The 13,812-nt window shown below is 40.6% G+C and overlaps 2 protein-coding genes across 3 annotated transcripts in view; one reads left to right on the top strand and one right to left on the bottom strand.

Moving 5' to 3' along the window:
• COPB2 (coatomer protein complex, subunit beta 2 (beta prime)) overlaps positions 1-235 on the top strand; it is a 23,983-nt gene extending 23,748 nt beyond the window's left edge. The window contains exon 21 of the mRNA XM_008594378.1: positions 85-235. The gene's annotated coding sequence lies outside the window, so the exon portion shown is untranslated. The remainder of the gene's footprint in view (positions 1-84) is intronic.
• Positions 81-12,260, bottom strand: MRPS22 (mitochondrial ribosomal protein S22). 2 transcript variants are annotated; one of them, XM_008594376.1, is made up of 8 exons: positions 12,089-12,260; positions 9,150-9,316; positions 7,664-7,828; positions 5,657-5,800; positions 5,266-5,349; positions 3,770-3,915; positions 748-856; positions 81-219 (listed from the first exon to the last, which is right to left on the bottom strand). In XM_008594376.1, the coding sequence occupies exons 1-8, from the start codon at positions 12,258-12,260 to the stop codon at positions 124-126; spliced, it is 1,083 nt and encodes a 360-aa protein (XP_008592598.1). In that variant the 3' UTR covers positions 81-123. The 2 variants fall into 2 exon arrangements, with proteins under 2 accessions (XP_008592598.1, XP_008592599.1); XM_008594377.1 differs by having other exon boundaries at positions 9,150-9,313.
• Positions 12,261-13,812: the final 1,552 nt, after the last annotated feature.

The raw sequence follows: 13,812 nt of genomic DNA, 5'->3' as shown, positions 1-13,812 counted from the left end.
TTAGAGAGAATAACAAATCAGTATCTTTTAATCTCAACATTTTTAAACATTCAGCTCAATGTCAACAAAGAGAAAGGTAGAAAGGTAGTATTTAGTAAAATGAAATGTGTTTTAAAAAATATTTCAGGAAGCTGCAGAATGGCTAACGAATGCTTCTTGATAAGCTTGCAGTGTTAATTCTATATACGCTCCCTTCTGTGCTTCTGTTTTTGCAAAGACCTTTAAAAAAAAAAAAGTTTTAAAGCAATAGGACATACAGTATTCATAAAGTTTTCAGTTTTAAGACATCATTAACATTTCTGTAGTAGCAAAGCCCAGTTAAAATGGCTTCCAAGTTTCACAATAATTTTTTCCCTTGATAATAAGACAATAAGCATACATGGACAGAAAAACAGTATGCAACACAGTTTAAGCAATACTAATTCTAACCACCAGAAGTATCCTGTTAGGTTGACTTCTTTTTTAGCCCAGTACCCCCACTATCCAAACCTCTCTCAACTCCAGCTGCCAGCACACCCACTACCGGACCTATTTTACTGCATTCCTCCTCCATCCTGACCATCTGTTTCTATTGTCCAGGCTGAAGAAATATGCAGGCTGTAAACACACTGTTTTCAAGACCACAAATGTTCTGTATTCACAGATCTTTTTAGTTACCAATAAAAAAATCTTTTTAGTTACAACTTCTCAACTTTTCCCAACTCAATTACCACCACAAAATAGCCAATGTGAAAAAAGAGCCTTTACCTTAATTAAATTTACTCCTTCAGCAGCCTGCTCTTTGGCCTCTTGAGCGGACTGGCCATCTGGATGGAGTATGTGATACAGGTGGACCAAGCTGGTGGCATCATCGATTCTGCAAGTGAAAGGCTTAGTGTTATAAAGCGATTTCTGCATTTGCTTCACAGTCCTAGAAAAGTGTATACCAACATCAAACTAAGTTATATTTCAGTCTTTCCTCGAGATGGGGGAAGGGAGCCTTTAGTTTTATAGTTCAAAAGCATTTTCAGGAAAATTGACTAATTTAGGCCTCGCAACAGTTCTGTGAGGCAGGGCAGGAGTCACTGCAGGAAGTGCCAAATTCATGAAAGTGAATATTCCAAATGTGGCTGTATTCTTTTTGGAAATGGAGCATCATTTCTCATAGAAACAACATTCCTAATGGTGGTGATTACCAGGGCAGTCTACTTCCCCAGCACGTGTAGTGTAATCCAACTCAGAGAGCAGAAATATAACTTAATCTTACATAAGCAGGAGGCTGGTGACCACAGGGAATCCTCTTGCCTTTAGTGACATCTACTAACAAATTTTCATTGAGACTGAATTAGTGGATAAGCGCCTCTACAAGAGGCCCTCCAGGATTCTAAGGAAAGACTCTCAGGCCACCTAACTATTCACAGGAACCCATTAGTTAAAAATTAGCAACCTAGTGCAACAAATTCAAAAAAATGCACATAAGACAAAAGGAAAGTCGGGTTCTACATTAGCAATTGTCTACCTTTAGTGTCGCACAACTACCCATGATGAAGTCAGAATAAGAATTCAATTTTTCTGGTTTTTTCTTACCTTTTTAGAAATGTATAAACAATTTTTTATCAACATTAAAACTTCTCTACCCTTCCCTAAACGAAACAATCACTATCTTCTCACACAGTCAACACCTTCCTACCTTTGCCACCTCATAGCTGGGGGATGGGGGGAGGTAGATAAAAACAACCCTTCCAAAATTCTCATGTTTTTGAGGCTCTGCTACGTACACCACTACTTAGCTAGTGGCTTCTTGTTGGGGGTGGAGGGGTGAGGGCACCCTAATTCAGTGTTTCCCCCCAGCTACCTCTCTTCAACCTTCCCTGCTTTCCCTACATGAGCTGGGGGATAAAGAATAGGTGACAGTGGGAGTAGGTACAGAATTCCTCAAGCCACAGTGACCTTAGTGAAATGCTCTGGACTTACCCCAAGGCCCATCTACCCTAAAGGCCATCTCTTGGGAAAACTAAGAAACCAGAGCTGCTCCCATAGTAAAGCTTTCAGGGGGGAAAAATAAAAATGTTATTACAAATCAGTTGTGCCTGTTATAATCTAACCAAGCCCAATAAATGTGGCAACAAACTATCTCTCCAAATAAAAAATTAAAATTTCCCTTTAGAGCTTCAACATGTGGCTCTATAAAGAGCTTGACTGGATTTCTGTTTATTAGAATTATGTTTAGGGCTTCATTAGGTTCATGGTGAAGTATAATGCCTGCATCTCACAACAGTTTAAATTTAGCTTAATACCCAGCCCATACTTGAAATTAGGAGCAAATAAATTTATATTTTCAAAAAAATTTTAAAAGGATTTCCATACAAAACCAATAGTGGGACTTGACTCTGAAATAAATGTGTGCAGAATCCTAATTCTGGCTTGGGTTCCATTCAGCAAGGATGTGCACCCTCTATTGTCCAGCCTGGGGTTTGCAGTAAGCTCACTGCTATTCAGAATTACCACAGGAGGGGTTTTACATACCCACAAGCAGGAAAAGTTATAGATGTACAGCTTACATGTGATAATGAGTAATACTATAATATCACCTATTAGTACACATCAATAAAGAACTTCAGTTTTCAAACTTAACATTTCTGTGTTGCTCTAATTATTTACAAAAACATCATTTTAATAATGTAATTTCAGAATGATTACATTTGAGAAACTTTATAAGTAGAAAAATCATTCATAGAAGGCAGGTCACTTTTGAGCATCCCCATCACCACCCAACCCCCTGCTTATGGGGATGAAGGTATATTTCTGCTCTCTGAATTGGATTACATTAAATATTCTGGTGAAGTGGGCTGGTGTGTGTGGAAATCATCACATTTAAGAATGTCATTTCAGTGAGAAATGATGCTGTTTCCAAAAATAGGCTGATTTCTTAGACAATGCATGTGGAACCTTCTAGTTCCAAATGCCTTACCTTTGTGTGTCTTGTTCGGATTACAAGTAGGATACTCTGTGAGTCAAAAACTCCTAAGAGTCTGAAGGTGGCAATAACCACTAAACCCTCTTCTTGCAGTTCAGACTTTACAGTCCAGCAAGGACTTTTTGTGGAAAATTGACTTTCTTACTACAGCCATGCTGGTGTCCTTTCCTTATCCTACCTTACCCAACTGATAAAAAGATGCTCAAAGACAATTTTGTCTTCAGTTTTATCACTAGTTATAAACTATACTATTATTTCTAGCTAGAAGCCTAGGCGCATACCAGTTTGATGCTAAAATACAACAGACATTGTTTCATGCTACTTTGAAAAAAAAAAAACTTTTTTAATGCCTTAAAAATCTTGGAAAGGGATTTCAAAAGCAAAAGTATTTTCATAAGTTAAATGATGACTTTTACTGAAAAGCCTAAGAAATAGTTCTGCCAGAAAACAAGCACCCACCAGAGCTTATGTCTACTTCTTTACATTTCCTATTTAATCCTTTGAGTATTTGGAAAGTTCTTTGATAGCCAGCAGCACTGGCGAGCCCAGGATAAATCAATACTCAGGATATACAGTAAAGATCCAAAGTCACTGTTTCAAAGAATCTAGCCCTGCTTATGCAACACAAAAGCAAAGACGGGGAAAACTGGGTTATGCTGGAAGAACAAACCTCATGCGTAAACTGAGGGAAGTGAAAGCTTCATTTTGTCACTGGATGATATACCGTTATCACTGGAAAACTACTATAGCTTAAATACAAATTTACTATTAAGGCAATAAGAATGATTCTTTACTTACTAAGATCATACTTACAAATCTCTCTGAATCTGGTCAATCAGCAAACCATCAATCTTTTTCTTATTTACAAAATACCAAGCCATTCCACCAAAGTGTCTTGTTGAGCGTAAAAGGTCATACTTTCCATGTTTATCTATATCTTCATAGGTCTGGTGATGAACCTATCCACATAAAATGCATCTTCAGAAACATGAAAATAAAAACAAGTGAGCAGCATTACTCGATAGGCACTGACTACCATGAGTGCTGCCCAAGAAAGTATGAGTGCAACTAGGTCTATTTATAGCTGCCTCCACTATCATTAACCAATAGGTATGATTTAGACCATTTCTTGTATAACCCACCTTAGGTTCTATTACAAAAGAAGAGTTTGTCCAAATGACAGCAAGTCTGTGCCTTGTCCACTGTAGAAGTGTGTGGTAGCCTGGAGTAAGCTATACCAAATATTTATAGCCCTATCAATTACTTTTCAGCAGCCAAAAGCACTATTTACTAAGTATCCATTACACACATACAGGCTATCGGAAATAATGTATCACCGTTTCTTAGTCACTAGCAGAAAAAAGAAATCAAGTGTATTTTTTCACTCCTCTGCTTCTCCCCTATCCCATCAGCTAAGCCATTCTGTCTTATTAACTAATGTTCTTTCAGTTCTCCCTGCAGATTGACCTTCCTAAATGAGGACTATGACGAGGGCATCCTCTGTTCAGAAGGCTTTCCAAGGCTTACTGACTTTAAGTCCAGATTCCTCAGCCCAGTATCTAAGGCCACCTGTGATGTGTCTCCATCCACCTTTCCAGCCTAAATTTGAACCACTTGGCTACAAATATGTTCCATGTACAAGCAAACCAGACCAGCCATTTTTCTCAAGCAAGCATCTGTTGCTCACTGTTCTCTCTATCTGAACACCTCTCCTCAACCAACTCCACCTGCCACAATGTTCCCTGCCCCTGTAGAACCCTCTCTCCTGTGAACCCTTTTCTGAGGGCACCTTGTAACCTTCTCTCAGCACCTAACGTTTCATGGGTGAGGTGACACTTATCTCTAGCACTGTCTGCCACAGTCGCTCCTGGACTGCAGCTGTGACAAAGCCCCTGTCCTAGCTCATGCCTCACCTATGCCACCCTTGATTGCACCTCACACACAGCAGGTGATGATGATACTCACTATTGTGAGTGGTAAGACACACACACGGCACTCTGACAATTTTAGTAAATAGCTTAGAACGTTATTAGCTTTGTCATCAAGTCTGGGTAACCCTACCGCTTACTATACTGTATAACATTCAGCAAGCTACATAACTCTCCAAGCTTAAATTCCCTCATGCTTAATGAAACGTGGCTGTGAAATTGAAATACACATCTGGCAGACATCTGTACTCAGATTTTCAGATATTTCCTTTCCCTTCCCCCGTGTATCAATGCCTATAACCAAACTCCTTGTGCTAGATTTAAAATCCTACTCATAACCATACTTAAGCCTATAATTTAGAAACTATAAAATATACTCACCTTTATATACTCAGCAGAGTCTGGCTCAAACTGGGCAACACAGAGATTGAGGACATCAGCATGCCGGTCCTTGCTGTACATGGTCTAAAATCACACAGCAGAGTTGGAACCAGAGGAGAACACTTAAGTTCAGCACCTGTCCTGACACCATGACAGGCCACATCTGTACCCATCAAGAGGCATAAAGAAACGACATGGGCTTTGTAATTGTCACACCTGAATTTGAATCCCAGTTATGCCAATTACAAGAGAGAGAGCGCTAATCCGGGTACTGTTAGAAATGTTTGTCTGTGTTGATTGAGGCAAAATGCCAAGCAGCACCAGAGCCAACTGGATTCAACAAAGAAATCATCACCACTGACTCTAGGATATAAAACCTAAGTCGCCTTACCTTAATGTTTTCCTCCTTGAAAATTACAGGTGTCAAAATTCTACGACCTTCTTTTGGGAAATAAACTTGTATCATCCGGTCCCGTTCTTCCCAAGAGGCTTTGCGTAGCGTGCCACTTGGTTCTCTGACAACGATAAAACGCTCCTGAGATAGAAAATATAATCAAGGATGACTTTGTGAGGACTTATTTTTAGATCCTGTGTCCCACTAAGACTATTATAAGAATAATCTACAATCAATAATATAAAGTGCAAATGGGAAACAAAATGTAATCATGCATATGAGTTCACTGATAATTTTAAGCCTCAAAGACTTGCCAAGGCTTGACACGCCCTTCACTAATCACTGCTGTGCATCTGACAATCAGAAATCTAAAATAAAAGTACTTAGTAAGTACCAACTATAGTGCTAATATGGGTTCAATACATAAAATGGTTCACCTAAAAAAAGCTGATCTGAGATTCATCTAAATCGATTTTAGAGGAAAGAAGTGCTATAAGACCTTTTCTAATTATTTCATTTACCCATTCCAAAGTCTCACCTAAACAGGTATACTACTTTATCTATGCTTAAAATCCTTGGGATAAAGGAACAAACCCAAGAGTATGGCACCTCTATGATTTCTCATATTGGCATCAGACATAAATATGTCAAGAGACTGACTGGTCCACCCGCCTCTGGTCTCTTCACTCTTGCAACAGCCAAATTCCAGGCCATGGGATCACTTCCTCCTCTGAATTCTAACCACTGTTTATACCATTAAACTGGCAATTTATCATGTGGAAGACTCTTGACATCTCTCAGAAATGGTTAAATATCTGGAGGAAATGTGGATTATAATTCTTTGAAACACCCAGAGTGACATACAGAGTTTTGCACATTGCTGATAATTGACACACACCTGATTAATGTATAAATTAACCAGATGGTACTAACTCTCAACTTTTTCAGAGATGTAAGAGCCTCAGAATGTGTTCTGAGGATAATATAAATAAAACTTTCATCAAGCACTTCGAATAGAAAAAAAAAAAATAGATGCCAAAATAACACAATTTTTCTTCTAAAGGATTTTGGTAATTTGAGAAACCTGAATTGCAAGTTCCTTTTCCCCTTTCAAGTTGTAAAATACTTCCACAACCAGCCTTCATAGCAGTGCACCACAAAACAAAAATTCTTATTAAAATGAAAACTCTGATCCCCGTTCATTATGTCAGACATGGAGATGGCTGGTGTAGACATGAACATAGTACAAATCATGTCTTCCTAGCATGATCATCATAAAATACTAATATGGAGTGGTCCTTCTCCCAAACTCAGCATTCTTTAGGATCCTAATGCATTTTGTGGGCCAAATTATAAATTATCTTTTTATTCTTTATTTACAAAGGTTCAAATACAAAATTGTTATGTTTTAAAGTGCCAGAGTGTTCTTTTAAGTTGGCAATCAAGGGAAGAGGAGCCAGAAAATAATGATTAAAACAGACAGAGCAGTGATGTCCGAAAAATTATCTGAGAAACATCTGTCCTTCCTACTGAAAATTCTGGAAAGTGAAAATCTTTTGGGAAATCTAAGTTTCTTGACATCATCAAGGAAGGTACAGGATACAAATACTCCATCTTCTCAAAAAGCTTCAGCTAAGGAAATCAGTCTTAACAGGCAAAACAAATTTCCTTCTCCCACTGCCTTATAGATTTTTTGTCTCTGTGGTTTTGGGATGGGTTTCTGTCTATATACCCCTTGTTCTATCTCAGCACATCTGTCTCTTTGCAGTCAATATGGAATATATACTTTGTCCAAATCTGAAGGGAAATGGCAGTATAATGATGTAGGGCTGGTCTTCTTTTCTCATCCTCCTCATACTGCATCTTCCAGAAGAGTCTCACCCAGTCACACAAATTCTGGTTTGGAAGCATTAGAGACAGCCAGGTCACATCAGATAAGCCCTCAGGCCCACCTCCACATGGCAATTCAAACTAAGGTCATTTTGCAATTAGACATATACTCACCCGGTGTGGTATGCTGTATGTTATATCAGTAAACACATATTTGTGTGTTTCTGTTCCTTCCAAGATTTTATCTTCAGCTAACACATCATTTATTGGTGCTCGCTCTTCCAGAACTGGTGGCATTTTTAACCGTTCCTTAGCTATTTCAACTGCCTGTCTTGTAGCCTATTGACATAAAATATTTCTTAAAGAAAGCCACAAGATTACAGACCAAAAGCAGATACTAATAAAAATGCTAAAGACTGCAAAGAAAAGAAGCTGTAGCCATAAATCAGTGAGTGAAAAGTCAAACTTGAACTTGTGGGCCCTGGCCTTTGCCTCTGCAGAGTGGCTGAGTGCACCAGCCACACACTAACCTGTTATTCCTTTGTTTTAAACAGCAAAGGAATTCTCAGAGGCCCACACACTAACCTGTTATTCCTTTGTTTTAAACAGCAAAGGAATTCTCAGAGGCCCACACACTAACCTGTTATTCCTTTGTTTTAAACAGCAAAGGAATTCTCAGAGGCCCACACACTAACCTGTTATTCCTTTGTTTTAAACAGCAAAGGAATTCTCAGAGGCCCACACACTAACCTGTTATTCCTTTGTTTTAAACAGCAAAGGAATTCTCAGAGGCAGAGCCAGGACACAAAAGCTGTGTGAAATAGAATAAAGGATTGCCTTTATTGGGGGCTTACTATGTGCCAGATATTGTTCAAATACTGTGATATATTTGGCTCATTTATACCCATAACTACCTTAGGAGCTAGATGCTATTGTTATCATCTTTGTTTTAAGGAAGAGAAAATACAGGCACACAGATGTTAAGTAAATTGCTAGGAAGTTGCAGCACTTGGACTTGAACCCAGGCAACCCAACTTCAGAGCCCATGCTCTTAACCCCTGACTACACTGCTTCATGCCATACTGTTAACAGTGCTTACCTCTGAGAAGGGAAAAGGGGACTTTCACTCTTCATGTGATACACTATTGGATATTTGAATTTTTTGGTACAACTATAAATCACTTTTGAATCAGAAAGAGTATTAATGCTTCACATATTCATACATCAAAGTGTTTTCCACAAAGGACTCTGTATCCATGGCTCCAGGAGGACACTGGTGCCTGGAGTAAGATGTTGTTCAGTGGAATCTCATAATCTCACCAAAGCTTCAGCCACAGGGCAGCTCACAGCAGATGTTTCTTCAAGAAGGAAGCTGGAGCAGGCAGGAAAAAGGAAGGATGCTCAGACTGGCTTGGGAGCAGAGAGCAGACTCTGCTTGGACACCCAGACCTTACCCATCTGTTCAATTCTGGCCTTGCTCCCTGCTCCTCTCGCCTGCCTACTCACATTTCTTTTCCCAATTCTGTGCCTGGTAGTCCCCTCTCTAGCCTGTGGAAGAGCAGCTAAAAGCATCTGGAGGGGCCTCTGGAAATCTTGTATAACCCCTTAAAGAAGGGTCTCTCTTTCCGAGAGGTCTGTCAGTATTTCTGTATTCACATACCTCTTCCAACTGTGCCTGGGTCATTAGCTTATAGGTTGGTGGCTTCAGTTCTTGTATAGCTGGCTTAAAGGTCTTCTGCAAGTTCAAGCCTGTCATCTTAATGAGTATGCTCTGGACTTCCTCATCCATAAATGCAGGTTTCTTGATCTCCGAGCTACCAGATGCTGCTAAAATGGATTTTAGCAAATAAGAAGCTGGCAAAAATGATAAGCCAACAAGATCTCTAAGTAGAAAAGTAAGTTAATAAAAACCATTAGCACAATGTCTGCCTCAGCACTGCATAATGCTAATAGCTATGAGACTCATTCATCCATTCATTTAAAACTTACTGAGCATTCTTTATAATGAGGACATAGACACAATCTGCCAAAAAGACAGTCTACTGGAGGAAGCAATAGGAAACAAGTAATTAACAATAATAATAGCAATGGTCACTACCATTTAGAGTTGTCTCCTACATGCCAGGCATAACACATTTTCAGGTATGCTTATGACAACCCACAAAATAGTACTGAGTATTGATATCCCAATTTTATAAATGAGGCTGCTGAAGCCTACCCCAAGGCAACTAGCTATTTAGTGATAGAGCCAGAATTTACAGCAATTTACAGGTTTGTCTGGTTTTAAAGCCTAGATCATTTCCAGTCTACCATGGTGCTCCTCGATTAAGTGCTATATACAAGGGAGGCACAGGGGCTTCTGTGACTACGGAGGAAGGAACTAAACATAGTCTGGGAATAGGAAGAGCATGACAGGGTCAAAGGCAGCTTCCCAGGAGCCTCAACAAGGGGGAGATAAAAGGGAAAGAAATGCTAGACTGAAGTGTTGCAGCTAGGAAAGAGAGACTTAGATCACTGGACCTGATACTGAAGAGGCCGTGTGGAAGAACTCTGAACAGGAGAGGAGACTCAGATCTAAACTCTGCCTCATGCAGTTTGCCTATTCCTTTGCCTGACTTCTATTTCCATTACGAAAAAAGAAAAAGCCATTTGTTCCCAGTGACCTCTTCCCCTGCTAGTCCTGTAAACCTTGGTGTTCTTCAGGATTCTAAACTATGTCCTTTTCTTTTCTCCCTTCTCACATTCTCACTGGATGATCTACTATGACTTTAATTACCTTTATATGCTAGAGACTCTTTAAAATGTGAATCTCCAGCCAAAATTATCTTCCATCCAACTACCCAATGGTCATCTCACATGCACTTCAATATTGCCAACTAAGAGCCTATCAATTTTCTCTCATCTCAAACCTGCTTTTCCTGCTGTTCCATATCACAGCACCATCCAATCGGTCATGAAGGCTAGAAACCTTACAGTCATTCCTGACTTCACCTTACCCTCCACATCTAGCCAATAGCAGTAGTAATCAGAACAGTCATAACAACTATGATTTATTAGATATTTACTATGTGCTAGTCCTTACTAAGATACGTACCCTATGTGCTCAGCACAGTTAATCCTCAAAACAATGCCATGAGGTAAATACTATGATTACCCTCATTTTACAAAAAAATTAAAAGACAATGACAGAACATACTGTCTGTTATACCTCATAAATTTTTTTAATCCTTTATTTCCCACTGCCACTACACTATCAAGACCATCCTTATCTTTTGCCTTAGCCTCCCTGACTCCATTCTGGCCCGACTTCAGAACATTCTCCAGAGCAACCAGGGTAATTTCTTAAAAATGTAATAAAGATACTCCCAAGGCCGGCCCGTGGCTCACTCGGTAGAGTGCGGTGCTGATAACACCAAGGCCACGGGTTCGGATCCTATACAGGGATGGCCGGTTAGCTCACTGGCTGAGCGTGGTGCTGACAACACCAAGCCAAGGGTTGAGATCCCCTTACCGGTCATCTTTAAAAAATAAATAAATAAATAAATAAATAAATAAATAAATAAAATAAAGATACTCCCAAGCTTAAAACTCACCAATGGCTTCCAATATCATTTAGGAAAACAAAGCAAAGGTGTTCTGCTTACTTCACTGTGTCTCCTACGAGACGATGTGCTCTCTGAAGACCAGAACTCCCCATCTCTGGCACCCAGAGGCCCTTTAGAGTGTCCAACACACAGGAGGTGCTGAGAACTACTCTCTCCTCAAGACATTCCTACCCATTCTCCCAGCTTTGGTTACATTTTTAGTCCGATGTCCCTCAATTTATATCTAACTGCATACTGAACACTTGAATCTCAAAGGCACCTCAAATTTAATGTGTCCAAACTAGGTCTCCTTTCCCATCTCTTTGCCTCATCTATTCTTAAATACTCCACCCCACCCCACCCCGCCCCCCAAAATAACTGTTGCTAGAATTAATCTTCATTTTGGTACAAATGGGACTACCTCCTCCACTCAACTACTCAAGCCAGGAACTTAAGAAACAACGCTGATTTTTCCTTTTAAATACAGACCTAAAGCCATAGCCAAGCCTTATTAATCCTACCTCCAAAATGAGTTCCTCAAATACCTGTATTCAGTCTCACTTGTGGACACTTGCTTATGTTGTCCCCTATGCTTGGAAGGCGTCTTGCTTCCTCCTTAGCATGGTTAACCAGGTCTCAGCTTCGGTCATATTTTCCAGAAACCTTCCCTGCCCTTCCAACCTAGTTTGCATGCCTCTGCTATATGCGTCCCCTATCACGGCACGTGTCACACTGCACTGCCAATTCGCCACTGGATCAGGAGTTCCCTCAGGGAAAAGCAGTGGCAGTCTTAGTTCGCCGTATCTCCTAAGCTTAGCACAGTCTTGTGCAAGGAGCGGAGCTCAGTCCCTGATGGCTGAGTGAATGAACGAACAGATACAGGCGATAACAAACACTGCAGGTACAGAAAGAAGCCGACTGAGTCTGAGGACTCTCTACGAGCACAGCCGCGGGGGCCGCCGCACGGTTTCCACCAACCAGGAGCAGGTTCTAGGTCTCCCGGGAGGTCACTTACCAGCCTCGGAGCCGAGCCCGCGGGATGGCAGCCCCACCTCGAAGGGCCGGAGCAGCGGTTGGAGTAGGGAACCGAGCCGGGGCTCAGTTCGGGCCCGGAAACAGATCCGCTTCGTACCCCCAGAACCTGTCAGGAGAATGCACAGACCTACTCGACTCCTGAGGGCCGCCATGATTATCCGAGACCGCTTGCACAGGAAGCGGCTGGAAGCAACTTCCGGGTCACGCGCAGTTCGTGCGGCATTCCGGGAAATGTAGTCTAGTTGAGGTCGGAGTGGCTCGGAAGTTTTCCTAATCTTTATAGACCGCTTCTTCTAGATCGCTCGTTCACACGTAGGTGTTCATGTACCTCCCTATGCATACAACTAACGATAAAACTTACACCTTTTCCCCTGTGTGCTCTTTTTCCTGGGCCTTTTATTCATTTCCATGGTTCTATATAACAAATTTCCACTTCCTGCCCAAACCTTTTCTCCCATCCCCAGGTTAAAATCTAACTGCCTATTGGACTTCTCCATTCAAACTTCTCACACACAACCCAAATCTAACTCTTGATTCTGAGCCCTGATTACCACCACCAGCAATTCATACACCTTATTCTCTGTCTCATAACTTACTCCTTGCCTTTATAGCCCTCTTCACAATTTGTGATTATTTTCCTCATTTATCTGCTTATTTATTTTTCTCACACCATGAAGACAGTGAGTGACTATGTATTTTATATCACCTAGCATAGTACTCAATGCGCATGGAAAACATTTGTTGAATGAATAAATGAATGAGTGATTGAATAATTCTGTTCTTTTCCAACTGTCCAGGATGTGGGGGTCTTATCCTCTATACCATAGGCTGGTGCCTGTGCTAAGCATTTATCCTAAGGCCTGCCAAAAGAAGGTTAAGTAAACACTTGTTTGAATTAGCTAGATGGGTAGACTCACCTAACCTCACCTCTCTTTTCTCCACTCCCCATTAAGAGCTCTGTTTATGAACTCATTTCCTATTTGGGTAAAGGGAAGGAAAAGCTCTAGGCTTGGCACTGATTCAGGCTGCAGATGACTGCTGCCCCAGGCTTTCCAACACTCTCTCTCACACCTACATGCTAGCAGGTGTCAGGGAGTAGTAGTGGAATACTTGCAGGTATCTCCCAGCCTATGCCTTTTCTCTGAGTGCAGGCCTCAGTGGCTTTGTTTTTCCTATAACTATCCCTCTGGACACAGCTCATTAGACAATGGGTAGACACTTAATGCAGAAGGCACAAATTCACTGGCTGCTGTATTACTTTTCTGTGGCTGCTATAACAAATTACCACAAATTAAATGGCTTACAATAACAGAAGTATATCCTCTCACAGTTCTACATGCCAGAAATCTGAAATCAATATCACTGGGCTGAAATCAAGGTAACTGCAGAACTCTGCTCCCTTCAGAGGCTCTCAGAAAGAATCTGTCTTTTGTCTCTTCTAGCTTCTGGTGACTGCAAGCATTCCTTGGCTTGTGGCTACATCACTTCAATCTCTGTTTCCATTTTCACATCAGCTTCTCCTCTTTTGTTTGTGACAAATCTCCCAGATAATCCAAGATAATCTCCTCATTTTAAAATATTTATTATGGTAACTAAAATTTTTTCTTTATTAGTACTCAAAATCATGACTGCAATGAAGTACGCATACCCTTAAACCAGTCTCAACTCCATGAAACGGCATGTCAGGAGTTTCCCTTTCTTTTG

Source organism: Galeopterus variegatus, unplaced genomic scaffold, assembly GCF_000696425.1.
Source record: "Galeopterus variegatus unplaced genomic scaffold, G_variegatus-3.0.2 Scaffold10677, whole genome shotgun sequence".
Lineage (NCBI taxonomy): Eukaryota > Metazoa > Chordata > Mammalia > Dermoptera > Cynocephalidae > Galeopterus > Galeopterus variegatus.
The sequence above is the reverse complement of the archived record's forward strand: the minus strand, read 5'-3'. Positions and strand labels throughout refer to the sequence as shown.